We start from the raw sequence: 15,567 nt of genomic DNA, 5'->3' as shown, positions 1-15,567 counted from the left end.
CCGAACTTTCATGACTGTGTTCTCCTTAACTCCTGTGTATCTTTGTGATTTCAAGAAAGTGTTCTCGTGAACACCTAGCAAAAATCAGTGACACTTAATTAAAGAAAAATGAAATCATAAAATTAAGTCTCTGCAAACAACTAAGTGGGGACAGTTGCAAAATTGTTTTAATGCCTGAAACACATTGAATTTTTAAACTTTATTTTTTGAATTTGAACAGTGAACTTAATAGTGGGATGAGAAAAATAAATGGCAGTAAGATACAGGCTATAAAAATAGCATTTTTTAAAATAGTGGAGTCTAAAAGTAGAAATTGCACTTGGATTAATTGGATTCACTTTAGTGAACTGTAAGGGTAAGTACAGCAGTATCTCTTCCAAGTAATGTTTCAACAAGTGAACGTATTTGTGGAATCCAGTTATTGTGTATCAGTCTTCAGTTTACTTGTGTACTTTTTTCTAATATGGCTTCCAAAGTAAGGGTTTCTTTTCATGTAGTTAAACATGTCTCAGTTTGGAAGTCCACCCCTAGTTAATGCTTTTGTTTTTCAATTATAAATTTCCATTAGAGAGGAAGTGAATATATTTTCAGTGTTTCTTCCTAAGAATTTTGTCCTTCCTCCGAGGTCAGTCATTCTCCCTATATGAAGCAGTGCATGGTAGGTATGTGCAGAAATTGAGAACTGCCTTGTGCAGTAGTGTAGGTTCAGGTTATTTCCACTAAAAAACCATATATTTGGTTCTCTTGTCTTTATGGTAGTCTTACCAACCATGTAATATAATAAAAGCTTTATTGTTTTTAAGTTTGGAGGTAGTCTGAATTTGACTTAACATCCGATTATTTGTTCATTTGAATTGTCTTAGTAATTTAAGACTTTTGCAATGACACCTTTCTGGAAGGGGAATGGTGTGACAGTATTTCTGGCACTAGGCTAGCAGCTCCCTTAGGCAGTAAGGCTGTGGATGGGGAATCCAACACAACTGCAAAAAGGGAGTAAATTGCACCTTTTATTTCCAAGGAGGAAGCTGCCGTGGCAGAATTTTATGGAAATTCTCCTCATGATTAAGTAATTGGCCAGAGTAGCCGGTGTTCAAGAAGGTGGCAAGTTTTAGTTTAGTTCCAAAACTTGTCACAGCACTGCAAGGCAAACGCCATCGTTCTGTTCAGAAATGGTGCTGAAACTGGGGGACACTTCTGTTGCTGCTTGAAAATAATACTGAGCTGTAACCACAGGACAGTCATGAGAGCCCAGGTTCTGGAGATACGTTTGGAAAAGTGATTGTTTTCCTTAGACTGAGTTCTTTATTAAGCCACACCTTCCCTTTCAGGTGTAGTAAAATATGACAGCTGGTGAGGGGTCAGTAGCTCTGACCGAGGAAGAGGTGACCGGTCCAGAGAGATGGTCCCAAAAGGAATCGCCTTCCCGAGGCCCGGTGTCTTCCCTCAGCTGCTGGCCAGGAGGGCCCTTGCAGAAGCTGTCAGCTCTTTAGTGATTGTCAGCTGGTGATTTCAGCTCAGCTCTCTGCAGGGCAGCCTCCAGGCCAGACCAGGCCAGAGAGAGACGAGAGGCTCGAGTAGCTGATTCTGCACTCCGGCGAAGGGGAGCTAGGGCGAGCGTTCTCTCCTCACAGGGGCAGGGGGAGGGGGCTCGCTTTATAGGGATACAGGGGGTGGGTGCCAGAGGGTAAAGGCCAGTGGGTTACAAGGGATCCGCACAGGGTCTCCCAGAGGATTCTGGGTCTGTCTTTTCTCGCCGTGACTAAAGAAGTGGTTGCCTTTCCAGGGAGTCCTGCTGGGCGATTATGCAATCTCTTATCTCAGCAGACATCCCTCCAGGGCAGTGGCTGGGCATACCCTACAGTAAAATACTGCTTTTTAATTGATTTTGGTAAGAGTAAGGCAAGACCAGTTTTATCACAAGAGTCTGTTATGGCTGCATTTCAATGATGGTGGATGACTGCCAGTTGGAATACACTATTCCCCTTGCCCCAAACATAGTGCAACACAAATGCTGTACTGTGTGATGGAAATTCCTCTGCTGTTCACACCAGGTGGGTCTGAATTTGAAATTAGCACGTCAGTCAGTTCACTGCTTTGCCATAATACAAACTTCTCTTATTAGTCCCTCTCCTTATTTTGCGTATGTCAAACTAAAGCCCTTCCTGAAGTGGCAGCTTCAGGATTAAATAAGTGGGCAGTTTTTGGCTCAGTTAGGGCAATTAGTGTTCAGTCATATTGTATGTTTAAACCCAAGGGTTGACATGTCAACATTTTGCTCTAGCTTAAAGGAGGGCTATTTTTGTTCAGCAAAGTGAGTGTTTGTATATTGGCCATTACAATAGAAAGCTTAGTAAGCTAACTGAGCATAGTGTATTGAGAGATGCTGTTCTTCAGGCTGACTTTTACTAAGAGATAACAAAATCTGGAACTGTGGAAGAAGGGAGAAGAGGACAAAAAGCATATGTATGGACTTGATATGGGGTTATTACACTGTCATGCCTCAAACGAGCAATGTTACGCCTTTTTTTCTTTCTAGCAATGCCATGTGGGCAGCATTGTTATGTGTGCCTGCTTCTGATAGGAGTAAAGATTTGAATGTGAAAGAACAGCAAAGATGTTGCACTGTAAAGTCTATTGGAAGCCTGACGCTTTGCAAACTCAGCCGCAGCAGAAAACTTGAGTCTGTAAATACTTCTCTCCTACCTTATTTATATTGATGTGATGTACAAGTGATACTGGTGTGACTGACTGTAAATCTGTCCAGATATAAGAAGCACTATAAACAATTCAGCATTTTAAATGTGCAGCATGGCAGTGCTCCATAATGGACGTGTACCAGCCTGTGTGCGATGTGGATAGTGGGAAGTGAGTGACCAAAGATGAGAGGTAGACTTAGATCTTACCCTTTGAGGAAATGCCTGCTAGTTTGGCTCAGTAATATTCTGCACTTGACAGTGCTCCATGAGAAGAAATAGGACTTTAGCATTTTCTAAGTGAATGTGTTTGCAATGGGGGAAGAAGATACCTCCTTCCAGCCAGATGTCTTAAATTAGTCTCTTAACTTTAACTTAGACTATGGTGTCTGTCTTTCAGTGTTTCTGTAAATAGGATTTAACAAGTCATTTTCATTTGTGGATTTTTTGATGTACACTTCTATGTGCATTTTGTACGAATTTATCCAATACTGGATGTACTATTTATCCTCTCTTACGTACTTCATAGACCTGTTAACCAGTTCAGTTTGTGTCCTGAGTAGTTAGATTACTCATCAAAGACCTTTCATAAGCACACATCACAACATACATTAGAGTAGTGGAGATGTAATCCAGATATGTTGGGGAAGGGGAGTTTTTTTCCTCCCTCCCCCTCTTTGACCGAGGGCAGTTATGCCCAAGAATGTATGCAGAAAACCTTGAAGCTGAACACTACACTGAAGTTAGTTATTGTACTTCTTAGCTTCTTTTACCACCTGCTACCCCAGTCCTCTTTCCTCTGTTAGTTTGATCTTCTGTAATTTTATTTCAATATTGTGTTTGGGATTTTCTAGAATATTGTTTAGTGGACAAAAGCCCTGAGACTATCCTTTTGAGACTACAGAGTGGCACAGGTAAAGGCTGTAGCCTCAGTGTGATTGTTAAATGAGTTAATTTTTTTTCATGGTTGGCTTGAAAATTGGAAAGGTTACGTTTTGATGTTTTTCCAGCAGCTTAGTTATTTTGCTTTAATCTTCCTATCTTTACTACTATTTTTGTACTTGCCTAAATACTGGGAAAAAATATTCTAAAGGCTCAGAGTCCACTGCTTGGAGCAGTCTTGTTTGTATTTGCAGCTAACTTTGAGGATGATGTGGGACAGTTGTTCCACCACAGAAACACCCCAAATTTCAAGGCAGTGTATCTGTGCCGTAAACCTACAGTTGTCTTCAAGATAAATGCCAGGATTGTGTGTTTCAGTTCTAGGTTCAAGATTTTTAAGTCCTTTCTCTCAAAATAGAGGACTATGAAGGTATAGTGTTAAAAATGTGCATATTTATTTTTCTGGCTAGCAGCCCTTATTGACATCAGTTAACTTACTCTTGCCTCCTTTTTAATTTACAGTTCTCCCTTTAGAGATAGACTAGTCATTGTTTCTGCACAGTAGTATTTCTTCCCCTGCAGCACTAATTTGATTCCAAGATTTCCTTTAGTCTCCATCTAACTTTGTTCCAAACTTTTCTGCCTTCAGCATGGCACAGGGTGTTCAAAATTTGTGATAACTCTGGCAATGACTTTTCTACTTTTTTTTTTCTCCTGCCAACATTGCACCAGAATACCACTAGAGAGTACAGCATTCCCTTGCTTGCTGCCAGCCTGTGTAAATGTTATGTGTTTACAGCCTGTCTTTGGGGCTCAGCAGCCCCCACTGAAGTACCGTACAAAGGTGCTGCTTATGATTTCAGTTGAATTTTAGTCAGTGACATGAGTTTGACTTAGGTAATACTAAAGGTGTGTGCCAGTTGATTTCCGTAGCTGCTAGGGATTTTTAAGTCTTGTTATTAAAACTCTTTAACCTTTTAATGCTTGATGCATTTGCTGTCCATGTTTTCTGGTTGGAGGAGGACAAAGTTCCCTGAGGTAGGAATGTGCTGGGCTGATACAGAGGCTATGGATACACTGGCACATGCTGCTGGAGATTACTTTTATGTGGAATAGCAGCACTCACAGGTGCAGTTTGGCTTCCATTGCCAAGTTATGTAAAAGCCTGCTCACACAAGTAAAGGACTTGATCCTTAATGAAGGGAAAATTAAGTCCAAATAAAATGTCCTGGTATAAGCCGTGCCAGAAAAGGAACTTCCTCCCATCTATCGGAATCTGACACAGATCTTTTCATTCATCCTTTTACTTGGCTGTAGGCACACCTCCCAGTGGTTGTCAGGCAACCATAATAATGTTGCTGAACATGCAGGCTGGCTAATTGGATTGTCCCCTTCTTGGGTTTTTTGTTTAAATGGTTTTGGTCATTTTTAATAAGGCAAACACATGCAAGTTGCTTTTCTGGCTGATGTGATAAATCAAGGGGCTTTTAAGAGTTCTGTGACATGTCAAGGACAAAATTTTGCCTCTGTCACTACAGAAGCCTTGCTAAATTCTGCTTTAATTCAACCCATTTCCCAGTTGTATTCAAACCAGTCTATTCTAATGAGAATTTTTGTTTGGAAGGCAAACATGAATGGACCTGAGCACAGGTCAGCAGCACCACAAATAATTAGTGTTCAAATAGTCTGAGAGTTTCCCTGTACCTTGTAACCTGTGTCACAGCGGTAGTTTTACTACCAAAAAAATGTGTTCAGGAAAATAGCAATGCTTTAGTACATGGTGAGATGCCACAGAAGTGAAATATATCATAAGGATGGCAAGGGGTTTGTTCTTTGTTGCACTCACTGCAAAATACATTTAATGTGTTATTCAGGAGGGTCTGTTTGTCAGCTTAACACGAGTGAACTCTTACAAGTGGTGTTGAACTTGAGTGCCTGGTAGTTTCCCTGGTTGTTATGAGCATATAAACTAAAAATGCATGTGATTTGTATTTACATAACCAAACTTGCTTTGTATTAATTATTGTGAGGCAACTTGGTGTGGATTACTTATTTGTTTCCTTTACTTTTTCTTACCTCATTTTAGATTCACCAAATTGAAGAGCCTTAACCTTTCGAATAATAACTTAGGAGACTTCCCACTGGCAGTCTGTGGTATCCCAACCCTGACTGAACTCAACGTGTCCTGCAATGCCCTCAGAAGCATTCCAGCAGTTGTAGGCGAAATGCACAAGCAAGTACTTTCTTATAACTTTCACATACACAGCCTGAGAACAGTAAAGGCAACAAGCAGTTTCATGCCTCTACATACTCCTGCTATGAGGAACAGTTTAAACGTACTGGCTTTTGTCAGAGTAGACTGGCTTGTAGATCCATCTGGAAGCAATTGTGGATGGAGGGAAAGCACGCTTTGTGCCTCAGAGCTCTTCTAGTCTCCAGCATTTGGCACAAGGGTCACCTTCATGCTGAAGAAAATCTTTAAGCCTTCTTGCTTATGTTCTTCAGCTGTCATACAAATTGTAGTTCTGGAGATGTTTGAAGATAGAACTGTGTAACAGCCTACGTGTCATAGTTGCCAAAGCTTGTAATTATTTGGTGGATATCTTCTGTAGCAGATGTTACAGCGTTATTCATTAACATTTTTCTTTCTGCTGCCCTTTTGTATATTTTATGTCACTGTAACTGCAGCAGATTTGTGTGTTTATAGGAAGGAAATGTGATTTAACAGGTCACTCACTTTCTTCACTCTCCTTTCCCCTCTTCTAATAGCTTGCAGACATTTTTGCTGGATGGCAACTTTCTCCAGTCCCTTCCTGATGAATTGGAGCATATGCATCAACTCAGCTATGTGAGTCTGTCCTTCAATGAGTTCACTGACATTCCTGGAGTGCTGGAGAAGCTGACTGCCATGGATAAGCTCTGTATGTCCGGAAACTGCATGGATACCCTGAACCTACAGGTGTTAAAAAGGATGCCACATATTAAGCATGTGGATCTAAGGTAGGTATTTGGAAAAGGGGAAGAATAAGTGAGCCTGAATTATCTGTGTTGAAATGGCTTCTCCTTGGCTGTCAGAATTGCTTCTAGGTGTAAATCTCTTGTGTTTGTCCACTGAACCATGTTTCTGGTGGTGTTGTGTAACTCCCAGCACTTGCCATGGCTTAGCACTCTTCTTTGAGGAAGTGGGAGCATTTAGGGTGATCAATAGGTAGAAAAGTGTGTTTTAGGGGGAATGAATGTTTACACCTAAGGATCAAACAAAACAGAGCCTGGGATGCTTGTGATTCCTGGAGTTCTTGTTGCTGCAGTGTTAGTGCAATAGACATGATAGTCCCTGATCCAAAAAGCTTCTATCTGAAATGTTACAGACTTGTGAGGTGAAGAAAAGGGCATTGAAAGTGAAAGGGCAAAAATAGATACCTTAATATTTCTTGCTATGTTAAAAGGCCTTGTGCACCATGAGTAACATGATTTTATTGCTACCCTCAGAAGAGTCCAAACAGATCTTTATTACAAATGGCTCTGGTATGAGATGGTTCTCTATTCTTACCGTCTTTTGTGAAGACAAATTCTGCATTCAGCTGGTCAAGACTCAATTCAGAGCCTGGACCATGAGGTCCATATAACAGTGAATTTTGGAACCACATAGTTAAGCTAAAGTAAGATAAAACTTATTTTATTGTACTGCCGTGTAGTTGTCAGACTGCCGTCTAAGAAGGGCCAGCATAAGTTTAGCTAAAATAGGTAGATAAATTCTGAAGTGTTTCTGGCAGGGTTAAAATATGTCTGTGTGTTTATACATATGTTAAAAGCAAATAAATGGGCCTCAGGGAAGGGATCTTGTGGCTGACCTGGCCATGAATTCCAGCAGTGCAGTTCCAGCTCTCTCATTGTCTGTTGCATCCTTTCTGCACCTGGCAATGAACAGTGGTTCTTCGTGGCACTACCTGAAATAGTAAATATCGTATTTGCTGTACAATGAAGTGCTTTGCATCAGTGAAATCAAAAAGAAGCACTGCTTGCAAATTGAAAATAGAAGAGGTAAGGTGGTGTTGGAGGGGACATATTACCATTATTCTTTTAACTGGAAGATGTAGCTACTCTAAAAACACGACTGTTACACAGAGGGCAGTGCTTTGAAAGCAGGAGCAACAGCAGAACTGCATGTATTTGTCCTTATCTGCTCTAGAGAGGGCTCAGCTGGCTTAGTGGGCCAGCAGAAGTTACTATACTGATTTTAGTGTTCTGTTCAGACCTGGGAATTTGGAACTGATCTCTTTGGAGTGCTCTGCAGTCTTAAAAGTTGCTGGGTTATAGATAATCTCATTCAGTTATAACTTCTAGGGAAGTTGCTGAGTATTGACAGCATCAATGCACTGCAGTGAAGATGTATAAAACCCGTCCTCTTTATCTGTCAGACCCAGTTGTCTTGGATTTTTGCTTTGTTTTCTTTCAACACGCATTTTCAGGTCTCTGAATATGCTTGCTGTGGAACATGGAGAGGCGAGAAGCAAATATATGAGAATTCATAAATCTCAATATGGCCTTTCAGTAAGGCAAGGGTCTCCAATACATGCTGGTTATTTGTATGTGCTGGATTTTTCCAGAAGATGATAGGCCAGCAGGAACTGTAGAGGTTTTGTTCTTTTCCAAACTACTGGGCACAAATAACAGCCAGATCATCTTTTATTTTTATAGGCACAGTAACAGTAATACTTAGCTTCTTGCAGAGCTTTTCATCAGTAGTTTTCAAAGTAGTTTAAAAAGGAGCTTGGTGTCATCATTCTTTTGTCATGATGGATAAAGCTACAGAGCATAGCCATCCTGCTTTTCAAAGGATGAAAACCATAACATAACAAAGGGGAAAATATTAAAAATCAACCTTGATCAGAACCCGAAAGCATGCTAGTTTAATCCAGTGCAGCTGATTGATTGTAGAGTGGGCAGTGGTTTGTCAGCAGGAGCCTGCCACGTAACTACACCTAATCTCCTTTTTTTTTTTGTCTGCAAGATTGAATTCAATCAGGAGATTGGAGGCTGATGAAATAGATTTTCTGCATCATGTGACCCAACTGGATCTGCGAGACAACAAACTTGGGGAGCTGGATGCAACAGTTTTTAACAACGTTGAAGTGTTACACTGTGAACGGAATCAACTGGTGACCCTCAAAATCAGTGGGTATTTTCTCAAAGCGCTGTACGCTTCCTGCAATGGTAAGTGCATTTTCAGGGCCGCTGTGGTATTGTCATCGTACCTGGTCCTCTGTGGGGTGCTTCTGGAGTGCGGTGCATGTGATCGGGAGGCTCTTGACGTGGTCCTAGATAAAAGGGTTTCACATGTGCTGTGTCATGCTACTGGCAGTTCTGAGCTTTAGAAGCGAGTTTCAAATAACACAATTTGGAGGTCTAAGAACCTGAGAACACCTTAGAAATTCTTCTCTGTGTCAGTAAGGGAGGGTTCTTGAATTTGTCCGTTGTTTGAGTTGCATTGATGTGTTGCTCTGCTAAAACCAATGAGGAATTTACTGCTTTTCCCTGCACTGAGAAAGTTTGAACAAGTGGCCAGTTGGGAGACAAACCAAAACAATATATATTTTTGCTCCTCGCTCTAGCTGCTTACCCTGTCCAGAAAGCTATGAAATTCATAATGGTAACTTCATTACTCATATCTGATAATAGAAATAATGCAGCCTTCTTTAGGTGAATAACTGTGTTTCATGAACAGGATCTGTTTGATCTGTCTCTGGAAACTGGCATTACTTAAAATACTCAGTTTGCACTGCCATTTTTATCATTTGGAGTAGTTCAGTATGGAATAAAGAAAATGCAAAGTTGGAGAACTGTGAATTTGATGAGCAGTCTGAACTGCCTTTAAAAGGCTGTCATCTTAGCAATATCTAAGCCTGCACCTTCATTAAGTATTCATGCCAGGATCTTTGTAGATGAGAAAAGTTAACATAATCTGAGCATGTGCTGTTCAATGTGGGCTGAGAATCCAAGTCAACCCATGTCTTGCAACCAACTGCCTATTTGGTCTTGCTGTTCCCCCTGGCTGTCCCCTCGTTGCAGCCTCTGCCACCTTGTTTTCATCTCATCTTCCAAAGAAACTGCTTGTTACAGTTGCACTTCATATGATTTTCTGTAGGCTTAAATAAATGTCTGTTTGGTTTTTGGGTTTCTTTTAAGCTTAATACTAAGCACTAGCTCCCTAAAACCTTAGGATATTAACCCTATTTTGATTGCTTCAGTAATAACATTACTAGCTATAGTTGTGTTATGAAAGATCTGTAAGGCTGCCTGCAACTGGGAACTCCACAGGCATGCCAAGGCTCATACAATGTGTTGACAAATACTGTGGATCTTGCCATGACCTAAAGGACTGATATTCTGTAACTTGCTGTTCCAGAGTGGGGAGGTTCCCTTCCCGTACTTAGATCTCAAGTGACTAGTGAGAAAAAAGTAGAGCAGTCTTGTTACTGACTCTTCTGGGCAGAGGGCGGTGGAGGTGAAATTGCAGCTCTTGTGACAAAAATGGAAAAAATGAGAATTTGCCATGAAACTTTTAAAATCCTCCAGTTTCTTGTCCCTGATCAGTTATGCAGTGTCTGTCATAGCAAGTACAATGGAGCATAGCAAATGTACTAAGATGTAATAAAGAAACAGAACTCACAAAGGGTTCACAAAGGTCCAGATCTTCAGAAATTTTTTAGGTTATTGACATACTCTGAAATCTCTGGGTGTTAGCTCTTAAAATAGTTCTTACAGAACAGTCATTTAAGTGCAAATCTTTATCACCACTTTTCTTGCTATATATATATTTTTTTTTTTTCCCCTAGAACTTGTTCACCTTGATGTGTATCCAGTTCCTAATTACCTGACTTACATGGATATTTCTAGGTAAGAATATGTTTTTTCTTGGACCTGTGAAATATAAATCAAAGAGACTTATAGAACAGTGACATTCACTGGCATCTTGCTGGGTGGGAGTGGGGGTAGGAATTGGACCTTGGGGTAAGAAAAGACTAATTTTCAGAGTTAGCGGATGCTTTTTTTTCTGTTGGTCAATTCTTTCCTGTTTCCCTTTTATAAATTTACATTTTTTTGTTTTAATTACTGCCCAGAGCAAAATTTGTATTCCTTTATAGTTAGAGTTTCCATGATTTAAAGATTTCCTGTCTTACGGAGTTAGAACATGGTGATTCAAATGCACACCAATCTGCGACTTGTACAGAAGTTACTTTCTGGATGTGTCTGCATCGTAAGCCCAGCGTAGGTGATGGTTTGATAGTTTACTCATCACTTTGGCAGCTCCTGCAGCTCCTCGTAGTTCTCTGCAGCCCTGGCTGTTGCAGGGATGTCTGCAGTTTCCATTTGAATGCATACGTAAATTTCACCTTAATGAGGAAGGTGGAATAAGGGAAGAAATGGAAAAGGAGGTGTTTTAGTTTGTTTTACAGTTCCAGGAATGAATCAGGAAAACATTTATACATGTGCTTAATGGCTGTCTTATTTAAGAAATTACTCATCTGCATTTGAAGCGATAATCTCATTCATTAAAAAACATGCTTAAAGCACTCATGCTGTTGAGGGTGATCATAACAATTAGTGAGCTAACCTGGGCTAGCAGCCATCAGCTTGAAAGTTTCATCAGCCCTGAGCTACTCACACTGTGCACCTAATTGTAACACACTGGTGTAACTAAATAAGTGATTTATTGAAAAGTGATCTTTGTAAAGCTCTGTTCTCCATTTATTTGTTAATGAAATTGGTGCAGAGTGCATGCTTTTGATCACGCAACCCTTTTTGTGCTTCATTTCAGTGATGGCATTGGAACTAAGTGGGTAGGATGTCATTAGCTTTTTGGCTCACTTGGAATTTGGGAAGTCAGTTTGAGATCAGAAAGGAAGCTATCTGAGAAGAGGGGTTGGGTTGCTATTGCATATTTTGATTGAGGACTGTTGCAGGAATAAACTAAAGGATATGAGTACATGACTGATTGATATTCATGCTTTGTAGGCATCCTATTCCTGAACTTCAGGTCTGTGAGTGCCTGACTATCATCTGATGCCCAGTTTTGCATTTGTGTATTCTGACTGAAGTAGTCATTATGTGAATGCATATGCACACAATTTCCTCCATGTATCCTGTGCTGCTAATTTTTGTCTTTAAGGCAGGATGCAGGAGTGCCCCACAGTGCCTATTTGCACGTTTTCGGTGCAGTATTTGGAAAACCTTGCCTCCAAGACATTAGCTTCCAGAAGGGTTAGTTGCTGTGAAGACAAATGCGAGAGAAGCAAAACAGTTGGCTTGAAAGATAAACACAAAAATTTTTTGCTCTATTCAGTGAGGTAGCTAAAGAATGGACTGAATTTGAGGGATCGAAGAGATATTTCAACTGTGTAGGGAGTGATATCTTCCAAGGAGCATCTCAGAAATTTTCTTCTCCATGGAGAGATTTCAGCTTTGGTACTCTGATACTCTTAATATTCCCCTGAAAATTTAGAAGCATTTTTTTTCCACTTTCTTAGTGACTGCACATGTAGTGGGGATAGCACTGCTGTTAGCTTTCTTGCCCCCTCACTCACGATCTGACTGCACTGGTAGTGCCCTTGCAGAAGGAGGGATGATACAATCTCACAGGAAGCATGCTATGTAGCAGAATTGTTTCCTGCAGGTATCTGTATCTCTCTTGAGGCTGTATTCTTAATAGCCTTTACATCTCAATTATTGTTTAGTTACACCTCTTTGTGTTCTTTATTCATAGAAATCACCTGGAAAACCTGCCTGAGTGGGTGTGTGACAGCAGGAAACTGGAAGTGTTGGATGTTGGCCACAATCAGATACGTGAGCTGCCTGCCCGGTAAGTCTTGCAGACCAGTTGCCCAAGGTGGAACAGGATAAACAATTCTAAAATAATTGCTGACTCAGTGTTTCGTTTGTTCCAGTGACTGTCAGGGCTGTTTTATCTTTTGTTTGATTTTACTTTTACCTTGTGGGGTGTCATCATGCCTCAAGCTTCCACCCAGCCTTTCTTCTTTTACTTTCGTGCAGAGAAAGTAGTGCCTTTGAACTTCGAAGCTGTTCATGTGGCTGTTCAGGAAAGCCCTTCATTTTTAATACTGAATATTAAATATTTACAGCCATAACTTTACATGACAGTTTAGAGATCCAGCACTTGTAACTTAGTTTCAGTGATGCTTGGAGACTCCAGTTCACAGCCCTGTTTGAGTGAAAAAGGGTTTAAAGAAGGTAAAAACCTCATCAAGCAAGTAAACTCCTGCAAGAAGAGCAATTGCCTTCACTTCCAAGATGATCTCTTTTCCAGAAGTCTGAACTTAAAATTCATAAGTATAAATAATAGAAGAGAAGTGTAGAGGAAGAAAAATAAGAGTTGAGTTTAAATAACAAATGGGTCTTGCTATTATTTGTTCTAGAGACAGCTGTCTGTTCCAGTGAGTTATACTGGTTAGGTGGTGGTGTTGGGCATTTTGAAATTCCTGCCTTCACTGGAAGAGAGCTGTTATTTTAGGTTGTTCTGTACACTTTGAAAGAGATGTTGTGAAAGATGATCATGTATCATGAGCTACTAAATCACAGAATAAGCTGAGTTGGAAGGGACCCACAAGGATCATCAAGTACAAATATTTTCCTTAAGGAGCTGTATAGCACAGAAGAGCATCAGAAACCAAGAATGATAGTTTTTTCTGGGTCAGATGAATGTGTAAGATGGTGTAACTTGTCCGTTTTAGTGTCAGAAATGGGAAGAGAATAGATTTCAGAAATACGGGCAGAAGAGGATGTGAGGAGATTTACCAAGCAAACTGACAGGCTGATGTGCAGACTATTAATCCTTTTCACACACACAAAAAAAAGTGAAGCTATGCCTACTCAGAAGGTAGGGGTGCAAAAGTTCATTTTTCTTTCATTTGCACTTCATAATGGCCAGGACTATCAGGGCATACCGGATATCTCTGGAAGATTAACGATTAGCTGAAATTAGGTACAGTCAACATCCCACTTGTCTGTCCTGCCATCTTATCATTAACCCCAGGAAACAGCTTATCTTTGAAAGTTCTTCTTTGTAGTATATGTCTAGATAGCTTAGCTCCTAATAAGTCAGCTCAGTTTTAAGGTCCTGTTCCATTCAAAAGGCAAGTTTTGAATATCTATTAAACTTCAGGGGAAATTTGGGTCTGGACTCTAATGCAAATGGCTCCACATGCCTGAGTATCAAGTAAATGCAAGTAAAACCAAGTAAAAGCTCAGTAAGTGTGTTCAGGTGCACTGCTGTGTGCTTTTTCTTCTACACAGAATAGAAAACCTGTGAAGTGAATCAGCAGGGCTCTCCTAGGAGGCTGCTTGTAACACTTAAACACAAATGTTCAAGCCTTGAGTGGCCAGCAGTTTCCTGGTAGGGTGAAGTTTGCATCTGATCTAAACAAACTACAGTTGATGCTGTGCGTTTGCCTCTTGAAACAGAAAAATAGTCCTCAGAGACAGAGTTGAAGCAGTTGAGATGGAGGTTTCTGTACTAGCATTTGTGTCGATTAAGGAAAAAGGGAAAATGTCCCCTGGACTGTAATGCAACTGTTTTAGCTTTAACTGTACTGAAAAATGACAAAAAGGATACTTGGTCTTAGCTATGCAGGACAAGTTCATAAAAATCATGTTGCTAAAGAAAAAGGAAATGCTTGAATTAGGAGTTGCTAAAATGACCTTATTGCCATCAGGGAATAGATGTTTGTATGTGTTTTTGTTCCTTTTTGTCTGTTTTTTTAAAAGATTTATTTGTATTCAGCATTGTGTTCTCTTGAACAGTTGCTTACTAAAGGAATTGGTAGAATGCTTACACCAAACTGTGTTTTCTGAGAAGATGCTGCTGCTGAATGATGTGTTTGTCCTTAGCCTTTATTGACTTCACCAAAACTTCCAGTGGGAATTGGGCAAGTGGGAAAGCTGCCCGTATGGAGGAGCAGTCCCAGCATCCTGGTTCCCCACCCAGCTTGAGAACTAGGCGTCCCAGGCTCATCAGGAGCTTGTTTAGTTAAATGCTGGTGGTTCAACCTCTTTTCAGGCAGCCTAGTTCCTTCAGTGCTTGTGTGACTTGAAAAATAAGAGAAAGCAAATTAAAAAAACAAAAAAACCCCAAAGATTTGCTCAGTTGTTCTGAATTGTGGAAAGAGGAAATCTCTGAGGGTTTTGCCACAATTTGAGCTTTTTTTTATTTTAAAATGTCACTGCCCCCACCCATCTCAAAAAAACCTCACAGTGAAATTTATTTTTTTTAGCTGTCAACTAGTTTTGCCTTCTACCCCGGTATTTGGTGCTGACAATACTAGCCAGTCTCAAAAAATAGAATATAAAGGCAAATCCGTAACAGAGATCTTCAAGTAAAAATAGAGTAAGCCAAAAGTGGTTAAATAACAAATACATAACAGATAGGCTTATCACTTTGGTAAGTCTTTTCACCCCATGTTGAGCCTTCTGGAATGATAGGGCTGGCTGTTGACTTGTTTCCATGGTCATTACTCAGACAATCCAGCCAAGTGAGATAACTGTTAACACTGGCATGCAGATATCGGGAGTGACGGTATCTGTCAAGGGGAAAATACTCAGCGTACTTGATTGATGATTTTGGCACAATAATCCCATGACCTGATGCATTGTAGGGAAGGGGCAGGGAGGCTCGTTATGCGTATTTGGGTCATTGTGACAGAGGGAAGAAGATTTTTGCTTTAATGCTGAGTAATTTGAGAGTATTTGATTGAAGCAGGTCAGCATGTTGCATGGGCTCGCCAGATTAAACAGTACAGTAGCAGGCATATAAGGCAGACATAAGACAGGTGGCAGATGAAGAATAATCTTTTTTTCTTAATTTGCTGAAAGTGGTTTCCTTTCAAAATTGAGACTTGCTCCATTTTTGGTGTCTTTAGGTGCATGGCCCTCATTCCATTGTTCATCCTGCAAATGTTAGCTATACTGTTTGATCAGA

At 40.4% G+C, this 15,567-nt stretch overlaps 1 protein-coding gene across 1 annotated transcript in view; it reads left to right on the top strand.

The window, feature by feature from the left end:
- The window catches only part of PHLPP1 (PH domain and leucine rich repeat protein phosphatase 1), a 141,554-nt gene that overhangs the window by 99,953 nt on the left and 26,034 nt on the right, over nucleotides 1–15,567 (top strand). Inside the window, exons 5-9 of the mRNA XM_032117033.1 lie at nucleotides 5,662–5,808; nucleotides 6,345–6,575; nucleotides 8,587–8,789; nucleotides 10,412–10,472; nucleotides 12,340–12,435. Coding sequence (XP_031972924.1) covers nucleotides 5,662–5,808; nucleotides 6,345–6,575; nucleotides 8,587–8,789; nucleotides 10,412–10,472; nucleotides 12,340–12,435 — 738 coding nt within the window. The remainder of the gene's footprint in view (nucleotides 1–5,661; nucleotides 5,809–6,344; nucleotides 6,576–8,586; nucleotides 8,790–10,411; nucleotides 10,473–12,339; nucleotides 12,436–15,567) is intronic.

This window comes from Corvus moneduloides, chromosome 1 (assembly GCF_009650955.1).
Source record: "Corvus moneduloides isolate bCorMon1 chromosome 1, bCorMon1.pri, whole genome shotgun sequence".
Lineage (NCBI taxonomy): Eukaryota > Metazoa > Chordata > Aves > Passeriformes > Corvidae > Corvus > Corvus moneduloides.
The sequence above is the reverse complement of the archived record's forward strand: the minus strand, read 5'-3'. Positions and strand labels throughout refer to the sequence as shown.